The 11,956-nt window shown below is 52.7% G+C and overlaps 1 protein-coding gene across 1 annotated transcript; it reads left to right on the top strand.

Moving 5' to 3' along the window:
• The first annotated feature begins 746 nt into the window (after positions 1 to 746).
• PDIA2 (protein disulfide isomerase family A member 2) lies at positions 747 to 9,959 on the top strand. Its single transcript, XM_033166510.1, has 10 exons — positions 747 to 936; positions 2,157 to 2,363; positions 3,107 to 3,240; positions 3,600 to 3,740; positions 4,728 to 4,844; positions 5,311 to 5,436; positions 5,598 to 5,795; positions 8,049 to 8,169; positions 9,438 to 9,619; positions 9,804 to 9,959. Exons 1-10 carry the CDS (start codon positions 747 to 749, stop codon positions 9,957 to 9,959), a joined length of 1,572 nt encoding a protein of 523 aa, XP_033022401.1.
• Positions 9,960 to 11,956: the final 1,997 nt, after the last annotated feature.

The raw sequence follows: 11,956 nt of genomic DNA, 5'->3' as shown, positions 1-11,956 counted from the left end.
AGGAAGGGCATAAAGACATGCATGCCAAAATGGCACGGCGAACATGGCTGGCCACACACCTGGATTTTCCTGGACGTTTTGCTGAACTTTGCTTCCGACTACAGTATGCTGGGTATGTCCGGGAAATTCACACCAAGGACCGTCAGTGTCCGAAATGAAGGAGCTGGATTGCCCGGTCTCAATGAATTGAGAAGAAAAGCCTTTTGGGGTGTCGATGCCGCAAGACCCTCCACCTTTGGCTCAGGCTGTAGATGTGGAAATAAGCCATCGATCCTAAAAACACCACCATCTCTGCTGTCCCTCATTCCAAGGGAAGCCAGTCCTGGAACCCCTGCAATCCCGCCCTGCTTGGAGATTGGGTGGCTGGCAACCAACCAGCGCCTTTCTCCTAGGGGAAAAAGGTACTGAGTACCCCCAGGGAAAAAGCACTGATGCCATCAAAGCCAGTCAATTTGCTTATAGCAAAGCAAGTGAGTTGAATTGCTACAATTAATTGTGGGGTTATCTTGACTTCCAAGATGGTGTTTGCAGAGCTTCCAGAGCAGTTTGCCTTGGGTTCAGCACCCCCTCCCTCCCCAGCAGCTCTTATCGGGCAGCCAGTGGGGAAGGGCCACGTGGGGCAAACTCTGGCTCCACGTCACGGAAAGGCTTGCCCCCAGAGCTTTATCTGCCCCCTTCCCTGCCTGGCATCTCCTGGCTCCGGCACTCTGCCTGCCTCTCTCTCTCTCTCTCTCTCCCAGGCTGCCATGGGCTGCCTCCCGAGATTCCTGCTGGCACTGGGGCTGGCAGTGGCTCTAGTGCAGCCTTTGGGGGCTCAGGAGGGCAGGAACCTGGCCGAGGAAGAGGAGGAACAGGAAGACGAAGGGGTCTTGGTGCTCAACCAGAGCAACTTTGCCCAAGCCCTGCAGAAGCACAAACTGCTCCTGGTGGAGTTCTGTGAGTAGCAGGTGCCGGGGGGTGGGGGAGCTTGAATGGGGCACCACCAGGGACTTCCCTGGCCTGCATCCCCGGGCGAAAAGCAGAAGGTACTGGGGGCAGGGGGGAACTGGAGCGCCCCCTTCAGAGAGCGGCTGCTTGGTTGCTTAGGGGAAGGGGCACGGCGGACCCTGTTAAGGGACATCCCCTCCAGCACTGATACCCTCTCAACTAGGGCCAGGGCCTTTTCAGCACTGGCCCCGACTTGGTGGAACGCTCTGTCACAAGAGACCAGGGCCCTGCGAGATTTGACATCTTTCCGCAGGGCCTGCAAGACGCAGCTGTTCTGCCTGGCCTTTGGCTTGGACTCACTCTGACCCCTTATATGGGATTTGGTATATAAATTTTCCCTTGGCTTTTTTGCTGGCCCATGTAGGACCAGCATGGATAGCTGGCTCGGGTGAATATCGGATGTTCCCTCCCTTTATGGTCTTGATTTATGGGCTCCTACTACAATGCGGCTGCATCTTAAGATGGATTTTAATTAACCTCCCCCCCCCCATTAGGTTTTATTGTAATTTATATTTGGTGTTAGCCGCCCTGAGCCTGGCCCTGGCTGGGGAAGGCGGGGTATAAATAAAAATTTATTATTATTTTATTATTATTATTATTACCCTTCTTGTAGCTCCCGCCTCACCTTCTACCACCCCACCCCGCCCCAGCAGTGTCCTCCTGTGGCACCGCAGAGCTGCCTCTGTTGGAGCAAACCTGTTCTATGCGCTGGAAGGCGAAAAAGAGACGAAGAAGATGAGATTAAGCAAAAGCGTCTATCAGCAGCCTATCGGGAGAGCAAGCGTGGCATGCCAGGCCCACAGAGCCTGTCCCACGGGGCAGGAGGGAGGGCAGGCCAAAGAGCCACACACTCTTGCTGTGCCTGTGGCTCCTGAGACCCACTGGTGTGCATGTACCCCCCCCCCACACACACACCACCACAATGGGGTTTCTCTGGCCCCACAGTCAGAGACAGCAAATGCTTCCCAAGGCCAGTTGCTGGAAACCGCAGGAGGGGAGAGCAGCTCTTGCACCCAGGTCTCGCTTGTGGGCTTCCCTGTGGGGCTTCTGGCTGGCCACTGTAGGAACAGGATGCTGCAAGATGCTCCTCGGGTGTCCTTATACACCTGCGCACTGCTGTTTGTTGCCTGCGGGGTTGGCACTTCATCCCTCCTCCTTTTCCCTCCCAGATGCCCCCTGGAGCGGGCACTGCAAGGATCTGGCCCCGGAGTATGCTAAGGCTGCCGCCCTGCTGAAGGAGGAGGGCTCTGCGCTGAGGCTGGCCAAGGTGGACGGGGAGCAGGAGAAGGAGCTGAGCGCAGAGTTTGGAGTCAGCGGGTTCCCCGCCCTCAAGCTGTTCAGAGACGGCAACCGCACTCACCCGGCAGACTTCACAGGTCAGAAGAGGCAGGGGTTTTGCGGGGTGTTCTCAGCCGCCCTGGACCTGGAGGCAGGGTGTCTCTGAATACCCATTGGCGGGAAGCATTGGTGTGGCCCTTGGGTCCCTTTGGGGGCATCCGGCTGGCCCCTTTGAAAACAAGATGCTAGATGGGCCTTTGGCCTGATCCAGCAGCAGCCGGGGTCTCCCTTGGTTCTTATCCTGTGGCTCTTTGGGCACGATGCAGAGCTGTCAACGTTCCCCCCCCCCACTTTCAATTGATGTGTTTCCAGCTTCCCCCTCCCTTCCAGATCTCATCATTATCTCATAGCTGGGCAACTCCTCCCTAATCTATTCAGCCTATACGTTTGTTTGTTTCTTCCTCTCTCTTCTTCTGGAAACGCTGGAGGAGGCGGCAGCCGGGGGGGGTGGGGTATTCTCCCTCCTCTTCTGAGAGGAGCTGATCTGCCTGCGACTGCATCCCCCAATCTTCAGATCCAGACCATTCCCTGACATGAGGGCTTCACCTTGGAGGAAGCAACAAGAGCTCTCCGCTTGAAGCTCCTTGCCTAGATTTCCCGGGATTGGATTTGGCCTCTTTGCAGTGGCCTCACACCAGGGGCTTATTCTCATCTGAACCTCAGACGCCGTGAGCCCCTGCGAGAGGAGTGGCGCCATTCGCCGCTCTCCTTTCTTAACGCAGCGCCTGGTCAAGCAGATGGCGCAGCCCCGCAACTCACACTTTTGCCGCCCGTTTGCTAGGCCAGCGAGACGCAGAGGGAATCGTGAAGTGGCTGAAACGGAAAGCTGGGCCCAGTGCGGTGCTGCTGGAGAATGTCAGCCAGGCGGTTGCTTTCCTGGACGCCAACGTGGTGGCAGTGGTTGGATTCTTCCCTGTGAGTGGCCCACTTGCGCCTCTGCACTCCTGCAGCCAAGCCAAGCTGCTACTCCGGAGCTGCTGTTTCCTGGGGGTGCAGCCTGCAGCCTGTTCCCTGCAGCTGGGAAAGGGAGGAAATGCGAGGGTCAGCCTTTGGCACATTCCAGGGGACATTTGGGCCCCAACTGGCAGGCTGGGGAGCCCCCAGGGAGTTGCTGTCTTAGGGCAGCTTCCCTGCAGCCAAGCAGAGGTGCCCAAGGCTCTGCCAGGGGAAGCAGCTCTCTTTCCTCTCCGCAAACGGAGCACAGGCCTCGGACATCCTTTGTGTTCTGCTCCTGGCATCCTGTGCCCGGCTCAGCCGCTGCGCATTCCTTGCAGGACCTGCAGGATGAAGACGTGCGCCTCTTCTACGATGTGGCCAGCGACGCTCCAGACGTTGCTTTCGCACTCACCAACTGCTCGGAGCTCTTTGAGAAGTTCAACGTGACCCACCCTGGCACCGTCGCTCTCTTCCGGAAGGTGAGAGCCGTGCCAGGCAGGCACTTCCAGGAGCTTAGCAGGGTTGGTTAAAAGACCGGGGGGTTGGGCATTTAGAGGGGAGGCATTTCTTTCTGTGGCTGATGCAGCCGCTGAGATGGAGATGGCGCCCTCCTGGATCTGCCCAGACCAGGGGTCAGCAAGCTTTTTCAGCAGGGGGCCGGTCCACTGTCCCTCAGACCTTGTGGGGGGCCAGACTATATTTTGGGGGGGAAATGAACGAATTCCTATACCCCACAAATAACCCAGAGATGCATTTTCAATAAAAGCACACATTCTACTCATGTAAAAACACGCTGATTCCCGGACCATCCGCAGGCCGGATTGAGAAGGCGATTGGGCCGCATCCAGCCCCCGGGCCTTAGTTTGGGGACCCCTGGCCCAGATGGACTCTGTCCCCTCTTGCAGCACACGGACATCACCGTTTTTTTAGTGGAATTTTTTGGAAACATCCCTCAAGTACAGCTGAAGGCAGTATGTCCAATCTTGCGAGAGTAAAAGCGCGTCTATATTTTGGAATTATTAAGTTGTGCAAACAGGGTGCCAGAGTCGAGATGACTAGGTGGAAAATAGTCATACCATGGGCAAAATTTCCTTATTGTGACCAGATTATTTTGTCGCTCAATATCATTTAGTTGCTGTCTAATTGAGTTGTTTGCTTTTCTAAAACCCAGTGTGAGTAGCTGGGTTATCACCCCTCTTTTATTGTCCGTTCTGGGTCAGTGTCCTTTCTCTTGGCAGATCAAGATGAGCAGGTGACAGCAGCAAAGGTGGCAAGGTTTTTATCCAGGGCAATTAGAATAAGATCCATTACTTGACTATTGACCCAAACCACCAAAATGTATTTTATATAATTGACTTTTTACCTTTATCCTCTGTATACCGCAATTCTGTTTGTTTTATTGTTATGGCTGGTGGCGGATGCAAAGAAGGATTCATTCATTCATTCATTCATTAATTCTCTGGCAGCACGATGAGTCCCGGGAAGACTTCCTGGTGGATGAAGAGCTGGGCCTGGACGGGGCGGAACTGGCACAATTCATCCTGGCGCAGAGCCTGGAGCTGGTGATGGAGTTTACCAGCCAGGTGAGAGGGGGCCCTGCGCTTCCTCAGAGGGAGACCCTTCTTCCTCCTTGCTGCCAGCCAGGGCCCAGCTCCTCCTGGCTCTCTCTCCTTTTAGGGATTTTCCAGCATTGCAGGGGGTTGGCCCAGATGACCCTTGGGGGGCCCTTCCAACTCTGCAATTCTCTGATTCCAAAGCGTGACCTCCCCTTCTACCAAGCCAAGCCCTGCCGCAGCTCAGCACCTCCAGAGGAAGAGGAGTCCCTGCGTGTCGGGCTCCGGGGAATCTGATCCCTCTCACGGTGGCAGCCAAGAGGCAGATAAAAAAGATTTGTTCTCCCCAAGTCTTTTATTCAATATTTACAGAGAGAGAATGCAGAAATTGTGGGAATGTTCAGGGAGGCAGGAGAGGATATATTGTTTATCAATATCCTTCCTAACTTGCACTAGCAAGTTCTATAACTTAGCAAGAGTTTTAACATTCCCTTAGAACTCCTCCAGGATCTTTGGGGCAAAGATCCCAAACCACCTGCTGCTCTTCATCAACAAGACGCAGGACTCTCAGCTGGAGCTCCTGGGCAGCTTCCGAGGTGCTGCCTCTGCCTTCCGGGGACAGGTGAGCTCCCCTGGGGCTTTGGCGGGTGGGGGGTCCCATGCAGGGAAGGGTCTGGGGTCTGTGTGGGTGCTGTTTTTCTGCTTCTGGGAGGCAAGTCCCAGGGAGCATATTCCTTCCCTGCCGGGGGTTGGACTAAACACATCTCTGCATCCCCTGAGCAGGTGCTTTTCGTGCTGGCCGACGTCAACGGGGAGGGAGCCCAGATCCTGCACTTCTTTGGCCTCAAGAGCCACGAGGCTCCCGCCATCCGCTTCATCAACATCGAGAGCAACAGGAAATACCTCTTGGTCGCAGACGGGTCCCTCACGGCTCCTGCCATCCATGCCTTCTGCCAGGAGGTGATGGAGGGCAAAGTCCAGGTGGGCAGACTCAAGGTCAGGCCGGGGGGGGGGGAGAGAAAGGGACGAGGACTCTTTTTCATATTCCTTTTTATTAGGATTTTCACACAAAAATGTACTTCACATACAATTTATCATTCACTTATATGTTTCTTTTGGTCTTCCCGCCCCCACCCCCCTGGCTGATGTCTTTTAATCCTTGATTGCTGCATTTATACTTGTTACTAAATCCCCCAATTCCATCTGATCACTCTTTTTTTTTCTCCCGCTCATATTTCAAATCCACTCCTGCCATTCCTGTTCATGGAACATTGATTTGATTCTTATTAGTTTGTGACCCCGTGCACATATTGTATGTCTTCTGTTTATGAATTTTGAAACAGTACAGTGCTGTAAAAAACATTGTCAGCATATTATTAGCAGACGTGTTGCTTGTTGTTGTTCGTATTTCAAATCCTGCACGCGATTTCCTATTGTTAAAATATTTTGACAGGTAGTCCAGAAAAAGGCTCCCATTTCCCATAAACAGTTCAACGCTGTGTCCTCTGAGTTTTACCGCCAGTTTTGCCATTTCAGCATAATCCATTCATTTTATAAGCCATTCTTCTCTGGTTGGAGTCTGTTTGAAGGCTCTTCAGGGATGCCAGCCTCCCTCACCCCAGATGGGAAGGAGCTTGGCCCCACAGGTGAGCTGCTGGTGGGGCAGTGGCTGCAGCCTCCGCCAGGCCCCCTCTCCCCCCAGTAGTAGGGATCAAAAATGCAGAGTGGAGGAGGCTGCCTCCCTTGCAGTGGGGTGGGGGGGGAGACCCATAGGCCTGAAGTCTCTCACCACTCCTGGTCTTGTAGTAAGGTTAAAGCTTACTGGGAAATGATATATAATGAATTGGAAAAGATGTTTAAAATAACGTTTATAAAATAAAAATACCAGTAGCTTTCCTTTAGGGAATTATAGGGAGAGAACTACCCAAACTGTACAGAAATTTATTAATGTATGCGATTACAGTGGCAAGAATGTTACTTGCCCAAAAATGGAAAGAAGAAGTCCCAGCAAAAGAAGAATGGATACAAAAACTTATGGAATATGCAGAAATGGCGAAACTTATAAGAAAAATAAGAAACCAAGATAACAAACTTTTTATAAAAGAATGGAAATGGTTTAAAACATTGGCAGGGTTATAAGAGTGTGTATTTAAACAGGGGCGTAGCCAGGGGGGCGGGGGGCGGGTCACCCCGGGTTCCATAATGGAGGGGGTGACAAATTATCAAGGAACAATTTTTTTTGAATTTTTTTTAATGCCTGCTCTGAAGGTCTTATCTTACTATACTAGGGATTATATAGCTATATATGAAATTTCATGCATATCGGTTAATATCTTGACCCTCCTCCACCAAAATAGCTGTTTACTTGGCTGTTTTCCTATGTCATGAAGGCTGAAATTTCAGTTCAGAGAACACTTTACTGTTCCCAACGCTAACCCTGTGGAAAGCCATCTAATTAGACTTTAATTTGATTTTGAGATGTTTTTAGGAGGTAATTTAATTATTGTTTGATTTTATACGAATGTTATGTATCTGATGTTAGCCACCCTGAGCCCGACTTTGGCCGGGGAGGGCGGGATATAAATGAAAGTTTATTATTATTATTACTTGTTATTATTCCTTTGTTAGAAAATATGAAATAACATAAAACCATTTTTGCGGGGGGGGGGGGGATCAATGGGGGAGTTGACAAGAAATTTCCCGCACTGGGTACCACCTGACCTTCCCATGCCGGGGGGGGGGGGGTTTGACAAAAAAATTTTTGGCCCCGGGTACCAATTTACCTTGCTACGCCCCTGTATTTAAAGTAGATGAATAGAAGAGTTTGGATTTGATATCCCGCTTTTCACTACCTGAAGGAGTCTCAAAGCGGCTCACATTCTCCTTTCCCTTCCTCCCCCACAACAAACACTCTGTGGGGTGAGTGGGGCTGAGAGACTTCAGAGAAGCATGACTAGCCCAAGGTCACCCAGCAGCTGCATGTGGAGGAGCAAATTAAGTCAATTAACTTAATTAATTAAGTTAACTAAGCAAATTAAATGAGCAAATTAAGTTAATTTGCATGTGCAGAAAATATTAAAAATAAATTTAAGGAACCACAGAAAGAGGGGGGAGGAAGTCAAGTTTTGAAATGTTAAAATGATTGTAATAATTTTGAAATGTATAAAACTGAAAATCATAAAAAGGAAGTCTCTCACCGCTCCACTGACCCACAGCGTTGTTTCATCCTTCCAGCCGCACCTGATGAGCGAGGAGATTCCAGAGGACTGGGATAAGGCGCCCGTCAAGACCTTGGTCGGCAGAAACTTTGAGCAAGTGGCGTTTGACGAGAGCAAGAGCATCTTTGTGAAGTTCTGTAAGTGCCCCTTTGGGACTGGGGGGAGGAACCTCCAAGCTGGAGCTCAACCGCGTTCCCTCCTGGCGTCCTGTGGAAGCTCACCGGGAGGGCAAAGGAAGCAGAGGGCAGCCCTCCTTGGGGTTTCCCCCTCTCATCCCTGCTTGGCAGAAACAGGCTTGCCCCAGACTTTCCAGGTACATACAGGTGAAACTCGAAAAACTAGAACATCGTGGAAAAGTCCATTTATGTAAGCAATTGTTTTCATTAGCTACTGGAGTTTAATATATGAGATAGACTCATGACATGCAAAGCGAGATACGTCAAGCCTTTGCTTGTTATAATTGTGATGATTATGGCGTGCAGCTGATGAAAACCCCAAAGTTGAAATTGTTAATTTGGGGTTCTCATCAGCTGTACGCCATAATCATTGCAATTATAACAAGCAAAGGCTTGACATATCTCGTTTTCCATGTCATGAGTCTATCTCATATATTAGTTTCACCTTTTAAGTTGAATTACTGAAAGAAATGAACCTTTCCACGATATTCTAATTTTTCGAATTTCACCTGTATACAGAGCTCAATGATATATACATATACAGAATTGCAGGAATCTTTTTACTCAATGTGGGACTCAAACCCACAACCCTGAGATTCCAAGTCTCACGCTCTACTGACCGAGCTATCTCCCGGTAAATTGCTTTCTGCTTTGCAGACTTACAGAGCCCAGCCCTTTCCAAGCGGTTCAGAAAACATTTATTACAAAAATTGCATAGAAATAATTTACCAAAGTGATAACAAATGTATATCTGGAATTTATAAAGTCTTCAGGATACTTTGAAATGGGGCCAGGATACTCAATGGGGCCAGAATTCCCTGGGGAGGAAATCCCAAACGGCTGGGCCCACCACCGAGAAGGTCCCGTCTCCGATACCGGTCAACCCAATAAGCCATAACACCAGGCCACAACGGAGTGGGGGCTTTGAAGCTGAACTTAAAAGTCCCGGCAGGCTTACAGTGGGGCAAGGGGTCCCAAACTATGTAGGGCTTTAGCAGTTAAAACCAGGGCCTGGAAATGGGAGCAGAAAGCAACCGGCAACCGATTCAATTGGTACTGCATCAGTGCAAACACCCACAGCCTCTTCATCCTCTGTGCCAGTTGTGGGGGCATTTTTAAAGGGACGCAGCCTGCACAACTGAAACCAGGTCAGCTTTCTCCAGAGAGGGATGCAGCTGGTGAACCGGCCTGATGATAAAACAAGACTTGCGCCTTCCTAACTTCCACAGATGCCCCCTGGTGCCCCCACTCCAAGGCGATGGCGCCCGCCTGGACAGAGCTGGGTGAGAAATATAAAGACCGCGAGGACGTCCTCATCGCCGAGATGGACGCCACGGCCAACGAGGTAGCAGAGCTCCCCATCCGAGCCTACCCAACGCTGTACTACTTCCCTGCAGGGCAGGGCAAGAAGGTAACGCAGGTGCCCCATGGCGTGGGAGGGGGGGCGATGCCGTGGCCGCTGGGATCCTCTGCAGGATGTGCCCGGGTCCTACGGGACAGTAGAGCAAGGAAGCTGCCACAGGAGGTAGAAGGGAGGCGGCAGCTGCTTGTGGGGCAAAGTCAGGCCAACCCCCCCCCCCCATTTCCCGCCCCAGATGATCGAGTACCGGAGCACCAGAGACCTGGAATCCTTCTCGGCGTTCTTGGAGAACGGGGGTGAGGTCCCTCCCCAGGACGACACCAAGGTGAGTTTCAGCGGCAACCCCTCCTGCCCACCCCGAACATTGAGTCTGTCCCCGTTCCCATGGTGACGCTGGGCTCTGGCTTTCCAGGCTCCTGAGACCCCCGAGGAAAGCCAGGAGAATCGAACGAGCCCCCCAGGCTCCCCGGAAGCAAGAGACGAGCTGTAGAGCCTGCCGTGGCCTCCGAGGGCGTCGCTCCCTTCGTGGCTCCACGACACGTTTGCCGGCGGCCAAAAAGCTGAGAATCTGGGACAGCCATCACGTGGGAGAGTTGTGCAATGTAGGGCACAACAGCTCCCTTCGCCCACCCGCCCCCGCCACTGAACAGGCCCCCCCTTCTGCCTAAATGCTGCCCTGGGAAGAAGCCAGCAGCCCCTTCCTCCTCCTCCTCGTTTTTATATATTTATTTATATCCCGCCTTCTCCCCCAAAAGGGACTCAAAGGTGGCTTACAGATGAAAACCTTGGAAGGAAGCAACAATTGAAAAGCAATAAAGCGCTAACAGAAATCTATCTACCAATCATTATGATCTATTAAAAAACATGCAGATAATTACAGCAGCAGACCTTTCATTAACAGCAGCCCCCGTGTCCCACCCTCCCCAGTGACGTCCTCCATCCTGGGGAGAAAGCTGCAAATATCTGCAGCTTAGTTAGAAGGCGGCAGCGCTAGAGGAGAAGCAAGTTCACAAGTCACACGGGACTCTTCCTCGGGGAGAAGGGAAAGGCTGCAAGCACCGGCCATTTGGGGGTGGGGACGAGGGCTGACCCAAGGCCCAGCCTCTAAATTAAGGGGTCCTGGCCCCCAAAGCAAGCCAAGGCAGCACCTTGCTATCAGCACAAACAGCCCTGCGGATGGGGCACACAGGAGTCTGAGTGTGAGTGATGGGGGGGGGGGGTTGATACAACATCTTTGTGTAAAGAACCCCCCCCCCCCGAGGGGCCGTTGCTGCATCTGCCCAGATTGCAAGAGCAACGTTGCTTCTGCTGCTGTTCCCCACATGGAAAAGGGGCCCCAGAGCATGTCCAGAGTCTTCCAGGGCTGACTGTTGGCCACATCTGAGTGAGTTCAGTTCCTGAGGGGTCTCAGTGAAGGTTGAGCTGATCGGTGGCCCAAAGAGTCCATGTCGGAGCAGGCCTGCCCCCCCCCCTCTCCCAACGCAAGCAGAGGCACCCTCAGGAGGAGGACGGCGACACACACAACTCACAAACACGCAGAGCTGCCATCTGAACATGGGCTTTTATTCCATTATTATCCAAGTACCTTTTAAAAGATAAATTGTACAAGTCAACATGTGAAAAAACGTTTGGGAGATGCCAGCCGCTGGCCCAACCGCTGGGGGCTGGTGCCATCTTTAGAAAATGTACATATTTACAACGGAACCCTTCAGGAAAAAAGGGAAATGAAAAACCCGCAACGGGTCCGAGGCCTTCGGGGTCCCCGCCGGCGCAGAGGGCAAGCGGGACCCGGGGAGGAGACCGTCCGGGGCAGCGGGTGGCAAACAGAACAGGCGTTTGAAGGCACTCGGTGACGTACGCAAGAAGGTGCAGGGCTCTGGCGAGGGCAGGCAGGCAGGCAGCCCCCCCCCCCACAGCCCAGGGGTACCTGGAGAGCAGCAAGGGGAGGAGTGGGGAGGTGAAGGCTGCCCCCCCCCCCGAGGCAGGGAGGCAGAGCAGGGGCAGCCACCATCCAGGGTGGGGGGCACTGAATGCACCCAGATCTATGGGGCACAAGGAGGAGGCTCCAAGGGGCAGCCCAGATCCGAGGTCCCGTCCCAACTCCCAGCAAATACCAGGCTGCCCCTCCTCTAGACGATGAAATCTGCTCTCTCCTCAAGACTCCCCACCCCCAAACCCTCTGACCTGGCAAGGCGGGGAAAGGCCGCGGGCTGAGATGGAGGGGCCAGCCGCCAGCCACACAGCAGCAAGGTGCAGAGTATCAAGTGGCAGCTCGTTCCACGGGTGAACAAGCACCCTTTGGAGCTTCCCCACCTGTGGGGCTGCTGCCGCCCTCCCCATTCCAGAGGAGCGTGTGCACTTTTGGGGGCGTGGCTGGGCTGCCCCGTT

Source organism: Lacerta agilis, chromosome 13 (genome assembly GCF_009819535.1).
Source record: "Lacerta agilis isolate rLacAgi1 chromosome 13, rLacAgi1.pri, whole genome shotgun sequence".
Lineage (NCBI taxonomy): Eukaryota > Metazoa > Chordata > Lepidosauria > Squamata > Lacertidae > Lacerta > Lacerta agilis.
The sequence above is the reverse complement of the archived record's forward strand: the minus strand, read 5'-3'. Positions and strand labels throughout refer to the sequence as shown.